At 46.7% G+C, this 22009-nt stretch overlaps 1 protein-coding gene and 1 non-coding gene across 13 annotated transcripts in view; both read right to left on the bottom strand.

Moving 5' to 3' along the window:
- Window positions 1–9207: 9207 nt before the first annotated feature.
- On the bottom strand, window positions 9208–9311 carry LOC112135269 (U6 spliceosomal RNA). Its single transcript, XR_002916575.3, has one exon. It is a non-coding gene; the product is annotated as a U6 spliceosomal RNA (small nuclear RNA).
- A 6592-nt stretch (window positions 9312–15903) lies between these two features.
- The window catches only part of BTBD16 (BTB domain containing 16), a 67474-nt gene continuing 61368 nt past the window's right edge, over window positions 15904–22009 (bottom strand). For 4 of the 12 annotated variants that reach the window (XM_054522987.2, XM_054522983.2, XM_024253886.3 and 1 more), the window contains 3 exons: window positions 19989–20087; window positions 18287–18475; window positions 16807–16954 (listed from right to left, as the gene is read on the bottom strand). In XM_054522987.2, coding sequence (XP_054378962.2) covers window positions 16886–16954; window positions 18287–18475; window positions 19989–20087 — 357 coding nt within the window. In that variant the 3' untranslated portion in view covers window positions 16807–16885. Of the gene's footprint in view, window positions 16955–18286; window positions 18476–19988; window positions 20088–22009 lie in introns of all 12 variants that reach the window. The other 8 variants (XM_054522986.2, XM_054522991.2, XM_054522988.2 and 5 more) reach the window with 3 other exon arrangements.

Raw genomic sequence — 22009 nt, 5'->3', positions numbered from 1 at the left:
CGCCCAGCCTAGATTTCTTTCAATTCACAAAAAGTTCTGAATATACAAGACTGCTAAGGAATCATGGCCAAGTTATACATTAAATATTTCTTATGGCTAAATAATTCCAAAAGCACAATTATAAAAAATCCTTTCAAAATTGACAACAGAATAGGTTAGATGTAATATGGAAGGGGCTGAGTTTTCACATGTTTGCTGTGATATGAAGTGGATCCTCTAAAAAGTAAGATCAGGTCCAAGAGGGTCCTAAAATAATAGTGCCATCTGTCAAGTCTAATGCTGTTTTGTTGCACAGAGCAATTCACTTTTCAGGCAGAAGTCAATCGCCTGTCACAACACAGTGTCACCCACCGTGTGCAGGTTGGATTCTAGCGCACTGAGAGCCTGTCTGCCTGGGCTGTAGGAGTGCTGGATTGATTTATTCATTCTCTTGCATAAAATTTCAACTTCCCTATGGAATCTCATTTTCCATTGCCTTCCCATGTATCTTAGTCTGTTTTGCATTGCTATAAGGGAATACCTGAGGCTGGTAATTTATTTTTAAAAAGAGGTTTATGGCCGGGCGCGGTGGCTCATGCCTGTAATCCCAGCACTTTGGGAGGCCGAGGTGGGCGGATCACGAGGTCAGGAGATGGAGACCATCCTGGCTAACACAGTGAAACCCCGTCTCTACTAAAAATTCAAAAACTTAGCGAAGCACGGTGGCAGGTGCCTGTAGTCCCAGCTACTCAGGAGGCTGAGGCAGGAGAATGGTGTGAACCCGGGAGGCAGAGCTTACAGTGAGCCGAGATCGCACCACTGCACTCCAGCCTGGGAGACAGAGTGAGACTCCGTCTCAAAAAAACAAACAAACAAACAAAAAGAGGTTTATTTGGCTCATGGTTCTGGAGGCTGTACAAGGATCATGGTGCTGGCATCTGCTTGGCTTGTTGTGGGGGCCTAGGAAGCTTCCAATCATGATAGAAGGCAAAGGGGAAACAGGTATGTCACATGGTGAGAGAGGGAGCAAGAGGAAGGAGGAGGAGCCAGGCTCTGTTTAACAACCAGCTCTCACATGAGCTAATAGAACAAGAACTCACTCATTACCATGGGGAGGGCACCAAGCCATTCACAAGGGATCTGCCCGCTTGACCTAAACACCTCCCATCAGGCTCCATGTCCAACACTGGGGATCACATTTCAACATGGAATTGGGAGGGGACAAGTATCCACACCGTATCACCTTGTCATTTCTGAGCTGAGTCAGTACATCTTCAATTTTAAAAATAAGTAAAATAATATGGGGAGGAGGAAAAGTATCAGCTCTTTCTTCCACTCAGGGGATATCTAGGAATTCACAGGATTTGCTAATCGAAGAGAATCTACCTGGGCACTTAGTAAACACCTAATTTGCACCTGGCATGGGGCTAGCAACATAGTCCAAGAGGTATCAGAGCATCTGCTTTTGATCCCTCATGCCCCAAAGCTGAGTACGGCTGTGTTGCATTTAGAGAGACTTGTCCTTTGCAAAGGGGTGAAGGGAGGATGTCTGGAGTGGACAGCGGAGCTATCAGCAGGCTTTTCACCTGCACCCCCTCAGGACCGCCTCACCCAGGGAGTAACAATCCTATTCAGACCATGTCCCAGAGCACAGTCCTGCCTGTCTCTCCACCAGGGACTCCCAAAGTGTGAGCCAGGGACCAGCAGCCTCAACATCACCTGCTGCTTTGCTGAATGCAAATTCTCCCATCTCACCCAGACCTACTGAGTCAGAATTGCTGGGGTTGGGAGCCAGCAGTCTGTGTGATTACAAGCCCTCCAGGTAATTCTGATGCATGCTCAAGTTTGAGAACTATTGCTCTACGTGACTTCTGTGGCTGTATTCTTGCTCTTACATAGTTTCAATGCACAGAGATTGCCTTTGACTCCAGGGAGCCCTGTGCTAGGGAATATTTTTCCAAAGCATCCTGAATAGCCCCTTTTACGGACCTGGGAGGTGGCCTGATGCAGCAGATAAGGGTGCCCTGAAGCCAGATGGTCCCTGTTCAGATCCCAGCTGCCATGCACAAGCTTCACCTCATTGGCCGGGCCCTCTGGCTCTTTGAGGCCAGTTGCCTTATCTGTGAAGTGACAATGATAACAATGGCAACAACCAAATAGGGTAGCTGAAGATGACACCTTGGGAGCCGACCACATAGTAAACACTCAAGCCATCCTAGGTACCAATGACCTTTTTTTTTTTTTTTTTTGAGACACTCTTGTCACCCAGGCTGGGGTGCAATGGTGCTATCTCAGCTCACTGCACTCTCCACCTCCCAGGTTCAAGCAATTCTCCTGCCTCAGCCTCCCAAGTAGCTGGGATTACAGGCATGAGTCACCATGCTGAGCTAATTTTTGTATTTTTAGTAGACACATGGTTTCGCCATGTTAGCCAGGGTGGTCTCAAACTCCTGACCTCAGGTGATCCACCTGCCTCAGCCTCCCAAAGTGCTGGGATTACAGGCATGAGCCACCATTCCTAGCCCTCCAATATCATTTTTTAAATGGAGTCATCACGACTTTGAAATCATGGCACAAAATTCATGCCAATCCTCGGAACTAATGTGGCAGTAACCATTCCTCTCACATGGGCCAGCTTTCCTGCCAGGACTGGTGGAGGGCACCATGACACACCCCGTTTCCCACCCAACATGACCTCCAGTGTTCTCTCATGGCAGAAGTGTGGCTTCTCCCTTTTCTGACAGTCCTGGACAACCAAACAAGGCCCTCTCTGTCTGCTGCCAAGGAGACAGTGGCTTAGTGACCCTCTGTTTGTTGGAGCTCACTTTTTCCCTGTAGCAAGACCAGGGTGAGTGGGAAAGCATCAGACTGGCTTTTCTTTTTCATTCTCTACTGAGGAAGTCTTTGGCTGCAGATTCATATACTAAAGAATAAAGAACACTTGCAGAACTCCAGCCTTAAACAGGCAGTCTGTCCATGAATCTATACTGTGAGCTCCAAGTGTGTTTGCGGACTGGTACCAGTGCACAGACAGTTATTGTCCATGCTCAATGGGATAGCTGCAGAAATGGGGAGTAAGCATTTAGAAACCTTTAGAGCATTGGAGTGTTGCCACACACAAATGCACCATGAGTGAGATTGTATTTTGTATATCTTTGAGTTACTCATTTTTCTTTGTACTTCATACAAGTGTCCATCTAAGATGAACTAGGGGAAAAAAATTGGTTCCTATCACACACAAGCATTATCCATGTAGGGCTTTGAGAGTCTCAGAGATCAAGAACAGTTGGGATTTTGTGGACTGACTTCCAGAAGGAGAAAACCTTGAATCAATGAAGTCCTCTGCCTCTTTCTTTCCCCTTTTCTTCCTCTTTCTACCTTGGTACCACAAATTTTAGTACCAGAATGATTCAAGATGGAAAACACAGTGATGCTAAGATCCTCTTGTGAGATTTTCTTAAGCACTGGGTGACCCAGAAGGAACTTTCCAGAATACTCTTAACACTTGGCTGGAGAAGTCAAGCCTGAGAAGGGAGGACAGGCAAGATGGCAGCGGGGACGGAAGTTGCAGTCTGTAACGATGCTACAAAACGAGGCCAAGGAGGAGAAGGCAGGAAGAGAAAGATCCAAAGGAGAAACCCAGCTTGCTTCCTCCTCCCTCCCCCATCCCCAGTCTCTCCAGCACCCTCAGGGAAGAGGAAGCTGTCACGTGGCGGGAGGACCAGGTCCATTTCTCCCACAGCTTTCCACTGACCCTCCCTCAGTCAACTGCAACGGAAGAATCGCTCTGTGGGCTTCCTGTGCCGTTTCCACACGGCTCGTTTCTGAAATCTTCCAGCCCAGTGCGCAGTGGACCTGGAGATGTGCCACACGTCTTTCAAGTCCCAGGCATCCGCCCTCCACCCTCAGTATGCTTGGGGTGTCAACTAATTAATTCACTGAGATATGAGTGCTGTGACGTGTTGTGCAGCCGTGTCAGAGCCAGGCGTTCCACGGGGGAAAAGGCAAAGTCCACGCTCTCATGGAGTCATGATGAACAAGCCAGAAATGAGCAAGATCAGTCTAGAGAGTGGCAAGAAGCCAGAAAATAAGATAGAGTGAAGACACAGGGCCAGAAGTAGAAGCCTGGTGGCATCTGGCCTGCCACTTGCCATCGAGTTTCATGGCTCTCCAGGTGGATTCAGAATATGTGTTGCAGGTACGGAGGAGTAATAAGAACTGGAAAGCATTTTTCCCAGAGAATCATACATGATTTCCTTGCAAAACGGGAGGTGTGGTCATGTCTGTGCTGGAGACTCAGGTCAGTGGGTCCATAGGGAACAGGTGTCCTGGAGAGAAACCTTGGTGCATGCCAAAAGGCAGGCCCTGCAGTGGCCTGGGGGTCCCAAGGCCTTATCTGTGGGTGGGCACCAACACGCATTAATCCGAATGCCAGTGGCTTTTGCTTAACCACCTGCAATGGTATCTTCAGGGGAGCGTCATATCTCTGGCTCAAACCTTTTGGTGATGCCTGCTGCCTGCAGGAAGACATTTCTCCACTGCCACCTGGGCAGTGATCAAGATTGAGGTCAGCTAGTGGTCTTGAGATGTCTGTAGCCTTCAGGGTGTCAGAATACATCAGGTGGTGTCTATCCGGCTGTAGCCATGCCATAAAGTGTGCAACAGACATGGAACAAATGTCCCTGCCCCCTTCCACATCTCACCTGTCATCTGGGCCCCAAAGCAGCACGGCTTGTACCCACAAGCTGTCAGCATCCTTTGGAGAACAGTTCCTTCACCTCTGTCCATGGAGTCTCTCCTCACTGGGCTTGGGCTCATATCTGGGTGACCAGGCAGGGTCAGGCAGCAGGCATAATCCAGCCTCACAGGCAGCACCCTGCAAATAAGCTCATGCAAATAGACACCTGCGGGCTGACACGTTCCTGGCTTATCAGGCACACCCACCCCTTTGGGCCTCACCTGGCTCTGGCTACATTACAGGAGATTCTTCCATTTTCACAGGAGGACTTTACAAATCAGCCTGCATTAGTTTCCCGCAGCTGCTGTAACAAATCACAAACTTAATGGCTTAAAATAATACCGATTTATTCTCTTACAGTTCTGGAGGCCAGAAGTCCGAAATCAGTTTCACTTGGCTAAAGTCAACGTCAGCAGGGCTGGTTCCTTCGAAGACTCTAGGGAAGAGTCTGTTCCTATAGGGCCTGCTTGCATCCCCCAGCTTGTGACCATATCACTCCCATCTCTTCTTCGGTAGTCTCATTGCCTTCTGCCTCTCTGAGTGCGTGCCTCCCTCTTATAAAGACCCCTTGAGTATATTGGGCCCACCTGGATAATCTAGGATCATTTTCCCATCTCAAAATCCTTAACTTCATCACATTTGCAGAGCTCCGTTTGTCACATAAGCTAACTTTCACAGGTTCCGGGGATTGGAGCATGGCTGTCTTTGGGGCCATTATTCTGCCTATCACATGTCCCCATTCTGCCCCTCATTTTGTGTTCACAATGGTTCTGTGAGGATGAGAAACTGAGGCTCAGAAAAGATAGACGATTTGCCAAAAGTCACCCAGCCAGAGAGTGGTAGCGAAGGAGGGAGTGGAATCTAGATCTATAGGGTCTTAACTAAGTTGAACAGATTGTATAATAGAGTAAGAGAGGATAAAGCAGCCACTATGTGAAAAGGGCCCGCTGCTTTTCCCTCCACAATTTCTGCGTCTCCAACATGCCCGAGCAGGCCTTTGTTCCTACTTCTTTCTTTCAAGGGTTAAGAGTTGAGTGTTTGTCTGAGCACAATGGGAACACCTGCAGACTGTCCTAGTTCAAGGAGTGACCCACATTGGAAGAAAAGAGCTAAGCAGGCCACAGCTGGGTCCAATTTTCCCTCTCTATCCCTGGCCTCTATGGCAGTCCAAGGGTCACTTGCACAGCACACACTCATGTGGTTTTGTCAATGATTTTCTCAATTAACCCACGAGTTAATATACTTCCTGTTACTTACGGAGATGCCCCACATCCCAGGGACCCTCAGCCGTGACCCAACAGCCAGGAAAAGAAATGGGAACCTATCTCCCTGGCACTGAACAAGCAAAAAAAAAAAAAAGAGTCTTAGAGCAATATTCACTTGTTATTAAAATAGTAAACCATTCATTCAATGTTTAGTTGCTGTTGGAGGGGGACAACAAGCATTATTCATTTCCTGGGTATCTCGAAGGCACATACAGGGACAGTCGCACCTGCTTGGAATAAAACGTGCTCAGGCCACAGTAAGACGTTGAATGACTCATGACTCTTCTTGGGGAAGCCAAGCAATTGGCTGTGCTGTGCAGTGATGCGTAGATTAAAGAGAAGTTAATCACTGTGTTCAAGACTCACTGAACCCTTTCTGGTGGCTCAGGGCAGACAAATGACAACCCCCACTGCTCCCGGCTGCAGTTCCATCTGACTCTCAGAAGCCTGGCTTCCTGCTTACAATTTGTGATGCTGCACCCAAAGTTTCTCTCTCCTTAAAGGAGTCCGGGAACACATCAGGCCCCTTCGGTTGGGTGAGAAATGAGTCCCGAGAAGGTGTCTCTGGGTGGCCAAGAAACCAGGGAATCCTGCTAAGTGAAATAAAGGTTGAAGCTTCCTTTGCCTTAACTCACATCAGCTCTGTGCATGGATTGACCAGCCTCTCAAATGTGTCAGTCAAGGGCCCTTTACCACCAGCAACAGCGACAGAAAGCAGCATCAAGGTTCCTCAGTGTTGGGAGGAAGACGAATTATCACATCCACATTAGAGAGCGATTTTATACTATCAGATCAAAGTTGCATATGCTTTTGGACCCATCAATTTCATTAAAATATATTTAGAATATGCATATTTTAATAGATCATATTTGCATACTTAAAAAATTGTTTTAGTTTTCCAGTTAACAGTATATTCTGGAAATCTTGCCACTAGGTTGCTTCAACAAAAACTTTTTAATGATTGTCTAGTGTACAGATCTACCCTATTCTGTTTAATTCCTGCTGTTAGGCATCTAAAATCATGCTGATGCTTTGTATTACAAACAATGCTATAAGGAATGCCTTTGTACCTAAATCATGGGCTATTTTCTGGATTTTTATTTTCTAAGTATAAATTACTAAAGTGGATTTGCTTAATTCAAAGGGTATGTATTTCAGTTAGCTCTTGCAGGGTAATAAACCACCACCAAACTTAGTGATTTAAAACAACAATTAATTACTTCTTATGATTCTGAGGGTTGGCTAAAGAAATCCTTTGCAGAGTTTCTTCTGGAGTCACTCATGAGGCTGCATTCCACAGGAGGGTCGACTGGGCTGGAAGGTTCCAGATGGCCTTACTCACATGTCTCGCAATTGGGGCTGGTGGTTGGGCTGAGGTTCTCCTCCACATGGCCGCGTACCCTCCAGCAGGTCAGTAGAGGCCCCTGCACTACACGGTCCCAAGGCTCCAAGAGGCCAGAGCAGAAGCTGCAAGGCACATTGAGCTCCAAACTACTGAATGCTACCATGTTACTTCTGCCACACTCTATTGGCCAAAGCAAGCCCCAGGGCCAACCCAGACTCAAGAGGATGTAGAAATAGACTTCATCTGTTGATGGGTGGCACCACAAAGCCAAGGGGTGTGGACACAGGGAGGTGTGATTCACCGGGGGCATCGTTATCATCATCTACCACAGTAATTAACATCCTAAGATCTTTTCTAGTATGCTGCCACACTGATCTCAGAAAGGCAGTGCCAATTTATACTGCCACCAGCCAGTGTCCTTTGGGAATGTGTGCCTTTAAACAAACTGGTGCAACCCCTTTGTGATATGTGATAGCAGAGGAGCTTTCTTCCCCAAGGGGCCACAGTCACACCCCTCAGTGGTAACTCAGGACCAGGGCAAGTTGAGGAATCATGCAGGGAAGTTAAGGGATCCTCCCTCCCTCTCTGGGATGGGGCAGGGGCTCTACATTTCTCCCAGCCTGTCCTCCTGTGGAGTTCTAATTAGGGAAAAGGAGTCAGGCTGGTGGGAGCAAAAGAAAGCAAAAAGAAGAGGCAGGTAAGCCGCAAATCTGCCTTTCTTCATGGCCCAGAACAGGTACCCCTCGTGCACCCAGCTTACCACCAGACATCTGCAAGTTGGCTCACTGCAACCTTGCATTATTAGTATTGCACAAAGCCCTCTTTGGCATATAGCATAAGCATTATTCTATAAAATCTCCAGCCAGCCTTTGTTTCCTTGCAGTCAGCTCCTCTTCTGCTGGCCTGCCCATTGCCTTCTCACAACATGGTTTCCTACTTTCTCTAGTAAATTTGCCTTTCATTATCTACAACTGTCTTGGTAAATTCTTTTACCCGTGCATCACTGGCCCAGATAGTCATTGCTCACCCACAACACATCCCACACCATGTTGACACCTGGCATTCTTGCCACACCTGGCATTCTTGCCCAAGCCCCCCTTCACCTCTGCTGCCGAACAGCATCTAGAAAAACTTTTTCAAAACCCGGGTTTCATCAGGGTGGCCACAGGCTTGAAACTCTTGAATACTAGGTGCTCTTGAGAAAGAGACCAAAATCCAGGGATGTCCCAGCTGCCCACATCTCCAGCCTCTGCTGCTGGCTGTGCTAGCTCTGACCACTGGGGCCTTCTCCCATGTTTTTTAAAGGCACCAGGCTCACTTTCACATGTTGTCTGGGCTTGAATCTTCTCCTTAGCCCCCAATTCCTCTTTTTTTTTTTTTTTTTTTTTTCAAAAAAACCCCAGTTTTATTCAGATAGGATTAATGTACCATACAATTCGCCCACTTAAGTGTGTACAGTTTAGTGGTTTTCAGCATATTCACAGAGTTGTCCAACCATCACCATCGTTCAATTTTAAAACATTTTCATCACCTGAAATGGAAAGCCTGTGCCCTTTAGTGGCCATCCTCTTATCTTCCAGCCCTAAGCAACCACGAATCCACTTTCTGTCTGTAGACATTCCTCCCCTGGACATTTTGTATGAATGGAGTTATATAATACGTGTTTTTTTGTGACTGCCTTCTTTCACTTAGCATGATTTTTTTTTTAGGGTTTATCCATGTAGCACGTGCCAGTCCTACATTCGTTTTTAGGGCTGAGTAATGTTCTATTGCATGGTAGACCACATTTTGTTTATCCATGCATCCACTGATGGACATTTAGGTTGTTTCCACTTCTCTTTTTTTTTTCTTTTACTTTTTTTTAATTTAAAAAATTTATTAAAAACATGGAACGTTTCACAAATTTGTATGTCATCCTTTTGCAGGGGTGATGCTAATCTCTGTATCACTCCAATTTTAGTATATCTGCTACCAAAGTGAGCACTTTTTTCTTTTTTTTGTAAAGGACGGTCTCATTCTGTCACCCAGGCTGGAGTCCAGTAGTGCAATCATGGGTCACTGCAGTCTCCACTTCCTGGGCTCAAGTCATCCTCCCACCTCAGCCTCCCAAGCAGCTGGGACTATAGGCATGAGCCAACCCCCTTTCTACAGGCACCTCACCCCTTTTGCAGGTGCACGCCATCGCTCCTGGCTAATTTCCATGTTTTGCCTATTGTGAATAATGCTGCTACGAACATTCGTGTTCACGTTTCTGGGTGGGCATATGTTTTCATTTTCTCTGGGGTATGTAACTAGAGGTGAGAATTGCTGGGTAACATGGTGCTTACGTTAATTGTTTGAGGAGCCACCAGTTTTCCAAAGCAGCTGCACCATTTCACCCTCCCACCAGCAGCATATGAGTAGCCATTTCTCTACATCCTCACCTAAACCTGTTTCAATTCCCACTCTGACTTCAGCTCTCTGTGTAAGTATTGCTTCCCCTGGGAGGGCTCTCCTTGGGCCTTGACCCCCACACCAGGATCTAGGTCAGCTTTCTTTGCTTTATGCTCTCTGGAAACTGTGCTGCAGGCAACTGTGCTCTTCAGGGCACCCAGGCATTCTTTAGTGCATATTCCACTAATAACTGTCTTTCCCCACACACGGTAGGCTCTGAGATGGCAGAGAGTGTGTGTTTTGTTCACCTTCACAACCTCACCCGAAGCCTGGCCTGCAGCAGCTCGCTGTAAATCTGTGGCGTGAGTAAAGTCAAGGAACGAAAGCACAAAGGTCACATGACTCATTCAAAGTCACAAAGCTCAAAGTCATGAGGAGCAGCCATAGGAGCCCTTTGTCCCACATCTGCCATGCCCACAGGGCAGCCACTAGCCATTGAGTCTACGGAGCACTTGAAACACGGCTTGGCCAACTCTGGGCGCACCGCCTGTGAGTTAGCGCTCCTCTGCAAGGAGGAGTTAAAAAAAAAAAAAAGAAAGAAAGAAACATGGCTAGAGTGACTAAGTGAAATTTTAAATTTTATTTCATTTTAATTTATTTAAATTTAAGTGGTTAGCGCAAGTAGAAGGAGCAAGATAAGAATAATATCAATACAGAGCTAAGCTCCGCTTCCCCAGCATGGGAACCTTCCTTTTCCGCAGCACGACTTTCTCCAGAAAGAAGTCTGAGGCGGCCTCAGACTGAGCCTTAGGCATGGGCACGGCCTGCCACTGAGGCTCCACTCGTCGGGGGCCTGGGAAGAGACTGAGAGGCTCAGAACCCTAGAGAGTCTGCAAAGCCAGGAAGCATCCAGTTCTGGTTTCATGTTGGGTGCTGTTGTTACCTTGCTTCTTCTACTTAAGCTTCTGGCAATTTAAATTTAAATGAATTAAAATGAAACAAAATTGAAAACTCAGTTTCTCAATTGGCTCCAGCCACATTTGAAGTGCTCAAAGGCCACGCATGGCTAATGGCTACCACGTCAGATACCACATCAGATACCACCTCGGATGGAGTGGATATGGGACATTCCCATCATTGCAGAAAGTTCTGTTGGCTGGTGCTGCCCTCAGGGTCTGTCTCACAGAGGTTTCTTCTGTCTCTGTCTCCTCCAGGAGAACCTCCTTCAACACCCGCCAGCTCTCAAGGCCTCAGGGCCCAGAGGCCCAATCCCCCATATCCTACACCTACCCCCGTGTGCGAGCAGGGCCTGGGACTTCTGGTACTCAGGTCATCCCTGGGAAGCTCACTCTTCTCTCCAACAGCTTGGCGAACCCCAAACAGTAGCCTGGGCTTACAAGAGCAAGAACAAACTCTCTCCTCCCGGGTATTACAAGACGCACCAGTCTCCAGGATGCAAAACCCTATGAAGAGGGGCGAGGAAAAACCTTCTACTCTTTCCAATTCATTCCCGTTCTGATGAGCCCACAGGAAAATAAGACAGTTCCTTTCCCCAGATCCTCCTCCTTCTGGTTCACAGGCTCAACCACTCACATCTGTTCTTCCGTATTCACAGAATTTGAGAATCTGATGATTGCAGCCGGAAAGACTGCAGAGAGCACCTGGGTCAACATTTTCATTTTGCATAAAGGGAAGTAGGCCCAGAGAAAGAAAAGGGACTGGCCTAAGATCGCACAGCAACCATTTTGACCTTCAACAAGTACTACCTGACTCCAAGCAATAAGGGTGAAAAAATAAGGAATAAATTCTATAAAGCACGTATTATGTGGTAGGTGCTTTACAGAAAACATCAACTTATTTAATTCTTACCATAAGTTTGATTGCCTATCTCAGATCAGTCTCTGAGGCTCAGAGAGGTTAGATGGCTTGCCTAAGGCCATACAGCTGGTAAGGGGCAGGGCTGAGACCCAAACCCAGGTCAGTTGTACTCTAGAACCCGAAAGACATGGTGTGCACCAAATGAGTCCAGGGCCATCTCCCCTGTTGGAGGGGAGGGGCTAGGAGGTGAGCCAGAAGGGCATCGGGAGAAGTGAACGAGGCGTTTCAGACATGGCACGTAAGATGTTTCGTTAACCAGTGCTCACGGCCACTGCTTTGGGCATTGGGACTTTGGGCTTTAAAATTCAAGTTCTCCCTTGAATCTCTATGAACTTCTCCCTTGTAAGAAAAGCTTCTAAAATTATCTTAAGATTTTTTGTCTCAAGACTAACACTTCTCAAGTTCAGAGATTTTATGATGTGCATACTGTGGATGTTTGGATAAACGGAGCCTCTCCCAGGATGTACAGCTCCACTTTCAACCACAAAGCAAGGGGACTCCCTGCTGTAAAATGAATTTTTAGGTTGCAAATTTTTGCCACTAAAATTTTTGAGGTGGACCATGCCCCCTAGTGGAAAGGGGTGGACTGTGACTTATGGCTCACCCACAGGAGGGGCCTCATTACTAAGTTCTGTTTATTTCATATTCTAGGAAATCAGTTTTGCTTTGTTCCGAATCAGCCAGTGTGGTGAAATCAATTCACAGGTTTTTTGTTATTGTTTGGATTTTGTTTTGGCACTGGATAAGGAAGACAATTGGGTGTGTGGAGCACAGTAAGAAACCCTGCTGTGGAATTGACACACAGATCAGTTTCTGGGTGTGATCCACAGACACCCTGCATCAGCATCCCCCAGGAAGCCTGTTATAGTGCAGATTTCTGACTGTCTCTCAGACTTCAAAAATCAGCCTCTCTCAGCTGGGGCCCAGGATCTGCACATGCACGAAGTCCCAGGTAATTCAGATGCATATTCAGTCCTAGAGCCATGAGGCTGGAACACCACCTGTGTACCGTTTCCCTCCATCCCCACCTACAAGGACAACCCCCCATCCTTCCAGGTCCAGGTACGTGCCACTCTCCCACCCTTGCCCCTGCTCAAGGCCCCGTCATAATCGAATGAGATATCATATGAGGCACACCCTGCACACCACAGCCTGGCGCGCAGCATATGCTCCGTGCACATTGCTTTTGAACAGATAGATGTTCAAGAAATACCTGAATTAAACACCCTAAAACATTTCCACTCTTCTCAGTGGGCCATCGGGGAAATAGAAACAGATAGGCCTGTGGCCAGGCCTGAGCTGGACTCCCAACTCTGTCACACTGAGGAGACTTGGATGAATAAATTTACTTTACTTTATCTGGGCCCAGACTGGAATGCAGTGGCACAATCTCAGGTCACTGCAACCTCCACCTTCTTGGTTCAAGCGATCCTCCCACCTCAGCCTCCCAAGTAGCCGGGATCACAGATACGCATCACCACACCCAGCTAATTTTTGTATTTTTAGTAGAGACAGGGTTTCACCATGTTGGCCAGGCTGGTCTTGAACTCCTAACCTCAAGTGATCCACCCACCTTGGCCTCCCAAAGTACTGAGATTACAGGTGTGAGCCACCGTGCCCGGCCTCAGCTTCCTTCTTATCAGACGTGGAAAATACACCTACCTCATGGGGTCGGGAGGATTCAGCGAGACGGTGCTTACCAAGCATTTTCCCACCAGAATCATTACTCCAGCTTGCTGGGGCTCCATTTCCCCCTTGTACAATTAGGAGGTGGAAATGACATCACAGGGCCCCTCCCTGATACCCCAAGTCCTACTGTCTCCAGTACCTTCCTGTTGCCCAAGAGAAAGGGGAGGCAGCCCAATCCTTCAGTCCTTCCCTTTTCCCTTTGGGGTTGCCTTCCTCCTGCCTGCCCCAGCCCCTCCCTAACATTCCCCGCTCTGCTTTACCGCTCACCTTACAGACACATTTTTGGCATCGCTGCTTGGCAAGTTTCTCCCACTCTTGCAAACTCCTGGTGCATGAGTTTACGTATTTCAAATACCTAACAGTTGTTTCCCCTAGAGACTGGGCAATCATTCATGTTTCAGAGACGCTTCCAAACAACCTCTCCTTTCTTAGACATCCACAGACTTGCTTGTCAGTGTTTTTAGTTCTTGTCACCCCTGTTATCCTATAGAGCTGTCGTAAAATGCCACAAGGTTGCATTTTTTCTTGAGCCAGTAACACCAAGCCCCCAGGCATCTGCACAGGGGCTGGTCCATAAAGAGGCCTTACATACAGTGCTGCCTGCGGGGCTCACAGCCCCTGAGAGGGAGGCAGAGGGGTGAGTTTATGTCCCTTTTATAGATCAGAAAATGACAGTCATGGACGGTAAGTGACAAGTGACTTTTCTGATGCCCCACAATTTGAAGGTGAAACAAACACACCATCTCCTTCCTCCGCAAATACTGTGCTCCCTATTAAAGAAATCATCCTGTTATCCTGTTTAACTTCCCCTGCCTTCTCTGCTTTTTTTTCTTTCTTTCTTTCTTTCTTTCTTTCTCTCTCTCTCTCTCTCTCTCTCTCTCTCTCTTTAAATTGAGACAGGGTTTTGCTCTGTTGCCCAGGCTGGAGTGCAGTGGCACAACTGCAGCTCACTGCAGCCTCAACTGCCTGGGCTCAAACGATCCTCCCACTCCAGCCTCTCAAGTAGCTGGGACTACAGCTGCGCACCACCATGCCCGGCTAAGTTTTATATCTTTTGTAGAGATGGGGTTTCGCCATGTTGCCCAAGCTGGTCTTGAACTCCTGGGCTCAAGGGATCCACCCACCTCAGCATCCCAAAGTGTTGGGATTACAGGCATGAGCCACTACACCCTGCCATCCTGTTTAGCTCTCTCAAGAGAAGAATGAAGCTCTGAACTGCAAATCCCATTTTAAATGGAAAGAAAATTATAAATGCACTAAAATTCCTCCTGGAAGGTCGCCTACCAAACATCTCAGTGACAGCAGTCCCAGGCCGTTCGATTTTCTTCTTTGTATTTTCTCACTTTTCTGTGACAACATGTATTATTTTATTGAAGTAACGTTTAGTTTTTAAAAAGTAAAAAAGTGAAACCATCATCTTATTTGAAAATAAACTACATCTCCCGGTGAAAACCTGGATGAATCTCTTAAATGTGATGTTGAACAAAAGCATGCAGGCATGAAAGAGTGTGCACTGTCAGATTGTTTGTAAGATATTCAAACTAAAGCGCCAAACTAATTCATGGAGATGAAAGTCAGTGTTGTATTCACCTTGGGGGGTCCACTGGAGGTGTCTGGGGTGCTAGTTATTTTCTTTTTGTTTTTGATCTGGGTGCTGGTTATATGGGTGTGTTCACCTTATGACAATTCACCAAGCTCTATCATAGATTTGTGTGTGTTGATTTCGGTTTTTTAAAACATTGAATGAAAATACTCTTTATCTGTATTACTAAGTATTTCGGTGCCCCTTTAGGTTATATGCCCGAGCAAGTGCCTCACTTGCCTCACCCTAGACCCCGCCCTGCAGGGATGGGAAGAATCACTGAGGCCGTGTTATCCAATCATCCACCCCACTGAGCCACATCTGCCAACTCACCAAAACCCTTCACATTAGGAACTAACCTGGAAAATAAACTACTCTAGGGGTTTCAAACAGAATCAATATAATACAGAGAACTGGTTCCCAGATGAAGTAAAGCTCAAGAAGCTAAACAGGGAATGAGACGACCCAGAGACTGCAGTGAAGGAAGTCCCCACTGCCCCAGAGCCTGGAGGGACACAGGGATGAGGTGGTATCAGAACCAGAAGCAGGGACCTTTGATGGGTGCTGAAACCCTGGCAGGAGGCCGTGGGCATGAGCTGGGGCACGAGCTGGGCAGCGGAGGAAGGAGACATAGTTACTGCTGGAAAACGTCCTCTGAGCCCAGAGGGTACAAACTATCCAGGCCTCTCCTGTTCTCTCTCTTCCAAGCTCCCATCCCCACCTCCCATTGACTGGACATGGCCAGAAGCAGACTGGTGAGGCAGCCTGGGAAACAGGGCTTGGAGACGGGCGGGGAGAACCTGCCAACAGGCTCCCAACACCCCGTTCCTTTGCTCCTCCCTGCCAGGTCACACTGCACAGGTTCCTCTGCTGGGAAGGAGGCTCCCCCAGCTGTGTCTGACTCTAAGGTGATTATTAGACTAAACTTATCCACCTCATTGTCTGCATAGTGTCATCGACTCTCCATCACTTTTCCAAAGACAATGGGTAATACAGTGTGGTGGACACACCCTCAGGTGACCCCTTGTATAATTCTGTCCCCTTGGGTGTGGGTGGAGCGTGTGACTTCCTTCTAGTCCAGAGAGTAGGGCAGAGGGGAGGGGCTGCCACTCCTATGATTACCTTACGTTATATAAGATGCTGTCTTAGCAGACTAGAATGAGAGATTCTTCTGCTGGCCCTGAAGAAGCAAATAGCCATGATTTGAAATGTCTGTAGAGAGTCACATGGCAGGGAACTGCAGGGGGCCACTGGGGCCTGCGCAGCCTTCTCTCTACCCCAGTAGCAGCTGGGGCCCTTGTTCATACAGCTGCAAGAAAATGAATCTGCCAACAACCTGAACACACTTGGACATGAATTCTCCCAGCCATCTCTTCAGATGAGAAGACAGCATGCCTGCCACTAAACCGTAGTCTTATGAGGCCCTGAGTATAGGTCCCAGTGAAGCTACACCTGAATTCCTCAACCATGGAAACTGAAGTAATCAATGTGTTGTTTTAAGTCACCAAATTTGTGGTCCTTTGTAACACTGCAATAGAAAATAAATGAAGTGGGAAGGAAGGCTCTCTACTTCCCTCTTTCCAAACTGCAGAGCTTCAGTTTAAAAGATGGGATAATAAATAAGTCACTCTGTACTTAAGAATCACTTCCTTTCCCTCCTACCTCTTGTCTGTCTGAGCCCAAACTGCCAGGGACGATTGGCAGGCATGTTGTTCTGTGTAGCAGGCAGAGCTGTATCTAAGGGAAGTGCTCCATGCTCCTGGCCGTAGTCTGTTGCCACTGCTGGTGCTTCCATGGTGCTGGGAGAGGGCAAAAAGTCAGGGCTGGACTCAGGGTGCTGTGGGGCAGCGCTGGTAAATGCATTCTCGGGTCTGGCACGTTCCACCCTCAAATGATACAAACGTGGACAAAAGTTCGAACAAGACCATAACGAACTAGGAAAGGCAACGGAATGCTTGAGTGCTCCCTTTTATGTCATTTTATTTTCTTTTATGCAGACCAGTGGGGGAAAATCCCATAGATTCTTCTGGAAACTGTCAAGATGCTGGGAAGATGAATGCAAAACTTACATAGATTGGGATGCCCACAGTTTGGATTTTCAAGGTCTAAAACGTGAAACAAAACAAAGTGAATGTGACTTTTAGGATAAACACAATTGCCCCCCAGAAGGGGAAAGAGGAAGGACTAACAGCTGTAGAAAATGCTGGCTCTCAACTATGGTTGCACATCAGAATAACCTGCAGAGGTTATTTGAAATAAACTGCCAATAAATTAGGAATAACTTAAACACAATAATGTGCACAAATCTGAAGAGGACAGCTTGATAAATTCTCACCAAGTAAATGCTCCTGCGTAACCATCACCCTGAACAAGACAAATATTTCATCCCAGCACTTTGGGAGGCTGAGGTGAGTGGATCATGAGGTCAGGAGATCAAGACCATCCTGGCTAATATGGTGAAACCCTGTCTCTACTAAAAAATACAAAAAATTAGCTGGGCGTGGTGTCGGGCGCCTGTAGTCCCAGCTAATCAGGAGGCTGAGGCAGGAGAATGGTGTGAACCCGGGAGGTGGAGCTTGCAGTGAGCCAAGATTGCACCACTGCAGTCCAGCCTGGGCGACAGAGCGAGACTCTGTCTCAAACAAAACAAAACAAAACAAACAAAAAAAAACAAATATTTCCAACCCCACAGAAATCTCCTTCATGTTCTCTGTCAGTTAATTTCCCAGCCCCTCTCCCTCACCCCCACAAAGGAAATTGTTACTGTGATTTCTAACGTCATAGAAAATAACCTGGAAGCTTTTAAAAATACTGATACCCTGGCCCAACCCACGGAGTATCTATCTGGTCTGGTGATCTGGGTGGGGCTCTGGCCTTGGTAGTTATAAAGCCCCCAGGTGATTCTGATGTGCAGTCAGGACCGGGAATTACTCACTGGCTTGTAGCAAAGTCTTATTCTGGTCAGAAGCCAGGCCAGGCAGTGGATCTGCCTAGATGCTGGCAACCACCCACTGAGGTAGATGGGCCCAGCCCTTCCCCAGTGGGCCAGAGTGAGGCAGGTGGGTCTGGGCTGTGGATTTCAGGGAAATTAATGTGCCACTCACAGGCATCAGTGGAGGTAGTGATGGCAAATACACTCCACGGAGCCTCCTCACCTAAAAAAAAAATACCCTTTGATGCTTATAAAATAGATCTGGTGTGACCCAAATCAGGTAGTCTGATTTGGGTTATAGTTATCTGTATCCATGGTTTTTCATTCTAGAAGAGATTTCTCTTTAGCATTATTTGAGGCTGTGATAATCCTTAAGAAACTGAGCCAGATTTTCCAGGGATCTTCAGTGTAGAGCACTGGAGATTAGAAGCCAGTGATCCCCAAAAGGGTGGGGGAGAGAAAGAGCAAAAAGGAAATAAAAGAAAAAGACAACATGAACACTTGCATGGCTTTTGCAGGATGACGTGGTCAACCCAAACTTCTGCTTGATCTGGTTTGTCCTAAACTCCTGCCACTTGCCGTCAACCAGGGCCTCGGCTCTGATCTCATACTTCACCAGGCGTGCCGCTCGCAGGCTGACGGGGTTGTGCTCGTAGACCGCGGAGGGGGATTCCAGGTCTGTGTGCTTTATTCTCTGCAAAGAGAGTGATTCACCTTAGGTGGAACTGCAATCGGGGTGGCCCGGAGTTAGCGAAAGCTGGAGTCTGGCATATAGACCCTGGTATATAATGTGTGCAGGCAGCAAGAGGGCATTTCCCAATTGGCACCATCTCCTAAAAGTTGCTGCTGCTGGGTCAGTTGTCATTGGAGCCCCCACCATACATAAACCAGTGGCTGATGGCCTGGGCTTTGGCCAATCTAGGAAAACACCATTAAGTCAAGTTTTATGATGCCTTTGCCAGAATTAAAAAACCAATGTAGTACTCATAAGGGCATTTGGACTGTTGCTGTCACATAATTCGTCTCTTCCACCCAGAAGAATTCATTGTGTAGGGAGATGCCTGAGTCAGTGCAGACCAAGAGCTGAGGCCCGCGGAAGAGAAATGACTTGCTCCAGGGCACATATGAGGTACTGGCAAAGCTGGGACTAAAAGTCTGGTTTCTTCATTCATGCATTAATTCACTTGTTTATCCATTCATTCATTCATTCAGTCATTTAAAGCCCCTTTATATGGATGTTGCAGTAACCCAAGGTTATGCCACTGCACTCCAGCCTGGGCGACAGAGCGAGACTCCATCTCAAAAAATAAAGACAAATAAAAAAATAAAGCTCCTCTATGTTCTCGGTACTGTGATTGGCAGTAGTAATAAAAAGATTAATAAGATATGGCCTCTCAAAAGCTTGCAGTTTAGGGAAGAGACTTGTAAGCAAATCTTAAGTGGAACACAGCAATCTTTCATCATAGTTGTCATTGTCGTCGTCAACATCATCATCTTCATCTTCCCTAATGCATATAGTGCTTTGTGTGTCAAGCTTGTTCCAAGCCACCCTGCACAAATTAACACATCTAAACTCACAACAATCCGGTGAGGTATATCCTGTTACCTTCTCTGTCTTAAAGGTGAGGAAACTGCACAGAGGAGAGTTCCTGGCACTTGCCCTGGTCCTATAGCTCGCAGGCCGTTCACCTGCGGACTCTCCACTCCTAAATGTGACATTCTCCTGCCTCTCCTAAAGTCCTGCAGGAGCACTATGGAGAAGTCAAGCACCCTCCTGACTTTTCTGGGGTCCTGCCCACAGCCCGCTTTGCAGCTAAACAAAATTACCCCCTCTCCCAGTTGGGGGCATTACCGGTTATCTTCATGGGCGAATAACTGAATTGTATGTATAAATTGAAGATGAAGTGAGCCCCACATGTGGAGATAGAAGACTAGAATCTAATCCTGACTTTACCAATAGAGGCCATATGAACACAAAGACGCTCAGTTTTCAGATCCTCATCTGCTAAATGGGCTACCAATACCTACTTCCCAAGGTTGTTGTAAAAATTAAATGACATCACATACATGAGCATGGTTAGCACTTACAATACATTTCATGTCAATGAGTAATTAATGATGAATCAGTTATTATTAATTCAACATGGATTGACTCGAACTCTAAAAGACTGTTTCAGAGACATAACTTTCATGCACTCTATCCTTACCTGCATGTAAAAACTATAAGAGGTAGTATCATGTTTGAGTCCCTTTATCTTAAAGAAGAATCCATATAGAGCAATCGTTTTTGAATAAGTTGTATTCTCCTAAATTGGGAAAGAGAAACAACAAAGTGAAGGGGGGAAAATATTTAGTATTCAAAGTCACCCGGGCGTGGTGGCTCACGCCTGTAATCCCAGCACTTTGGGAGGCTGAGGCGGGCAGATCATCTGAGGTCAGGAGTTCAAGACCAGCCTGGCCAATGTGGCAAAACCCCATCTCTACCAAAAATACCAAAAAAAAAAAAAAAAAAAAAAAAATTAGCCAGGCATGGTGGCGCGTGCCTGTAGTCCCAGCTACTCAGGAGGCTGAGGTAGGAGAATCGCTTGAATCGGGGAGGCAGAGGTTGCAGTGAGCTGAGATTGTGTTACTGCACTCCAGCCTGGGCGACAGAGTAAGACTCTATCTCAAAAAAAAAAAAAGACTGGACACGGTGGCTCACACCTGTAATCCCAGCACTTTGGGAGGCCAAGGTGGGCTGATCACGAGGTCAGGAGATCAAGACCATCCTGGCTAACATGGTGAAACCTTGTCTCTACTAAAAATACAAAAAATTAGCCAGGCGTGGTGGTGGGCACCTGTAGTCCCAGCTACTTGGGAGGCTGAGGCAAGAGAATGGCGTGAACCCGGGAGGCAGAGCTTGCAGTGAGCCGAGATTGCGCCACTGCACTCCAGCCTGGGTGACAGAGCAAGACTCCATCTCAAAAAAAAAAAAAAAAAGTCAAGAGGACATGGTAAAACAAAGTATAGCAACAACAACAAACGTCACTCATTCAGCAACTGATTTGAAAGTGAAAATACAATGGCAATTTTAACCCAGGAAACATGGGGAAAGCTAAACTGAAATCCTTGGTAGTAGTAATTACTAGTAACAATTTGGAATAAATTCACTCCAAATTGGATGGCAATTTCCACCTGAGTTAAAAAAAAATTCTATACCACATATTAATGCTTTTAATTGTAACTTATATTATTTTGAATGAAATATACTTTCAATAATCATGCAAGAAGATACCACTGCCCAGTGAACCCTGGAGGCTACCTCAAGAACTATTGTTAAAGGAAAAGCCATCAGTGGCCCTTGAAGGTCAGCTTTGACTGATCCATCTTATTCTTTAAAAATATTTCAGTTATCACAATACTACAAAAAAAATTACAAAGCAAAAAGGAAGAAGATATTTAGGATGCACACAGCTCCAATTTAAAATTTCTTCTATTTTTATGTTTTTCCCCATACTTTTCCCTATATCTCCCTTCACAGGTCCCTGGGAACCCATCAAGTTTGCAAAAGTTACAGTGTTCCCCCAAAATCATGCCTCACCCCAACATTCACAGTCCCCTGGCTGCAATCCTGCTTGGCAAAGAAGGTTTGAGATCAGGTAACCAGTGTTTCTGGAGGGTTCAGACCCTCCTTTCCTTGGTCTCACTACAAACAGTTGGTACAGTTAGTAGAAGTTAGTAGTAGACTTAGTGGTAGCTACTGAACAGTGACAACATTATTTACTCTCCATGTTCCTTAGTGAGGTAAAGAATAGGATAGGTATGTTCTTAGATGACCTGTGGTCTATAGACCTTTGAAACAAAGCATGTTTTTTCAATTTGATGGGCCCAAGAGCCACTCATAGCATTTGCAGGAAGTCCTGGCTCTGCATCTGCCCACTTAGGCACGATGTCTCTGCAACCAAAAGGCTGAGCTAGCCTCTCCAGGGACAACTCAGAGGGGACTCTCTGATGATACATTCGGCACCCGTAGTTCTTGAAACGTGAATTCTTTTGAGATCACTGCGGGGGTGCCTTGAAATAATCAAAGGAGATCAGTGATTTCTTGGAGAATTGTTTCCATCACAGGGAACCCAGCATGGAGCACAGCTACCAACCCCAACGCTCCCCTGGTCACTAAGTGCCAAGATGCCTTGCAATCAAGCTCCTTGACCCACTGCAGTTTTATTCTGAGATCCATCAAAATAGC

This window comes from Pongo abelii, chromosome 8 (genome assembly GCF_028885655.2).
Source record: "Pongo abelii isolate AG06213 chromosome 8, NHGRI_mPonAbe1-v2.0_pri, whole genome shotgun sequence".
In the NCBI taxonomy this organism is placed as follows: Eukaryota; Metazoa; Chordata; class Mammalia; order Primates; family Hominidae; genus Pongo; species Pongo abelii.
Note: the sequence above shows the minus strand (reverse complement) of the source record. Positions and strands in the feature narration are given on the sequence as shown.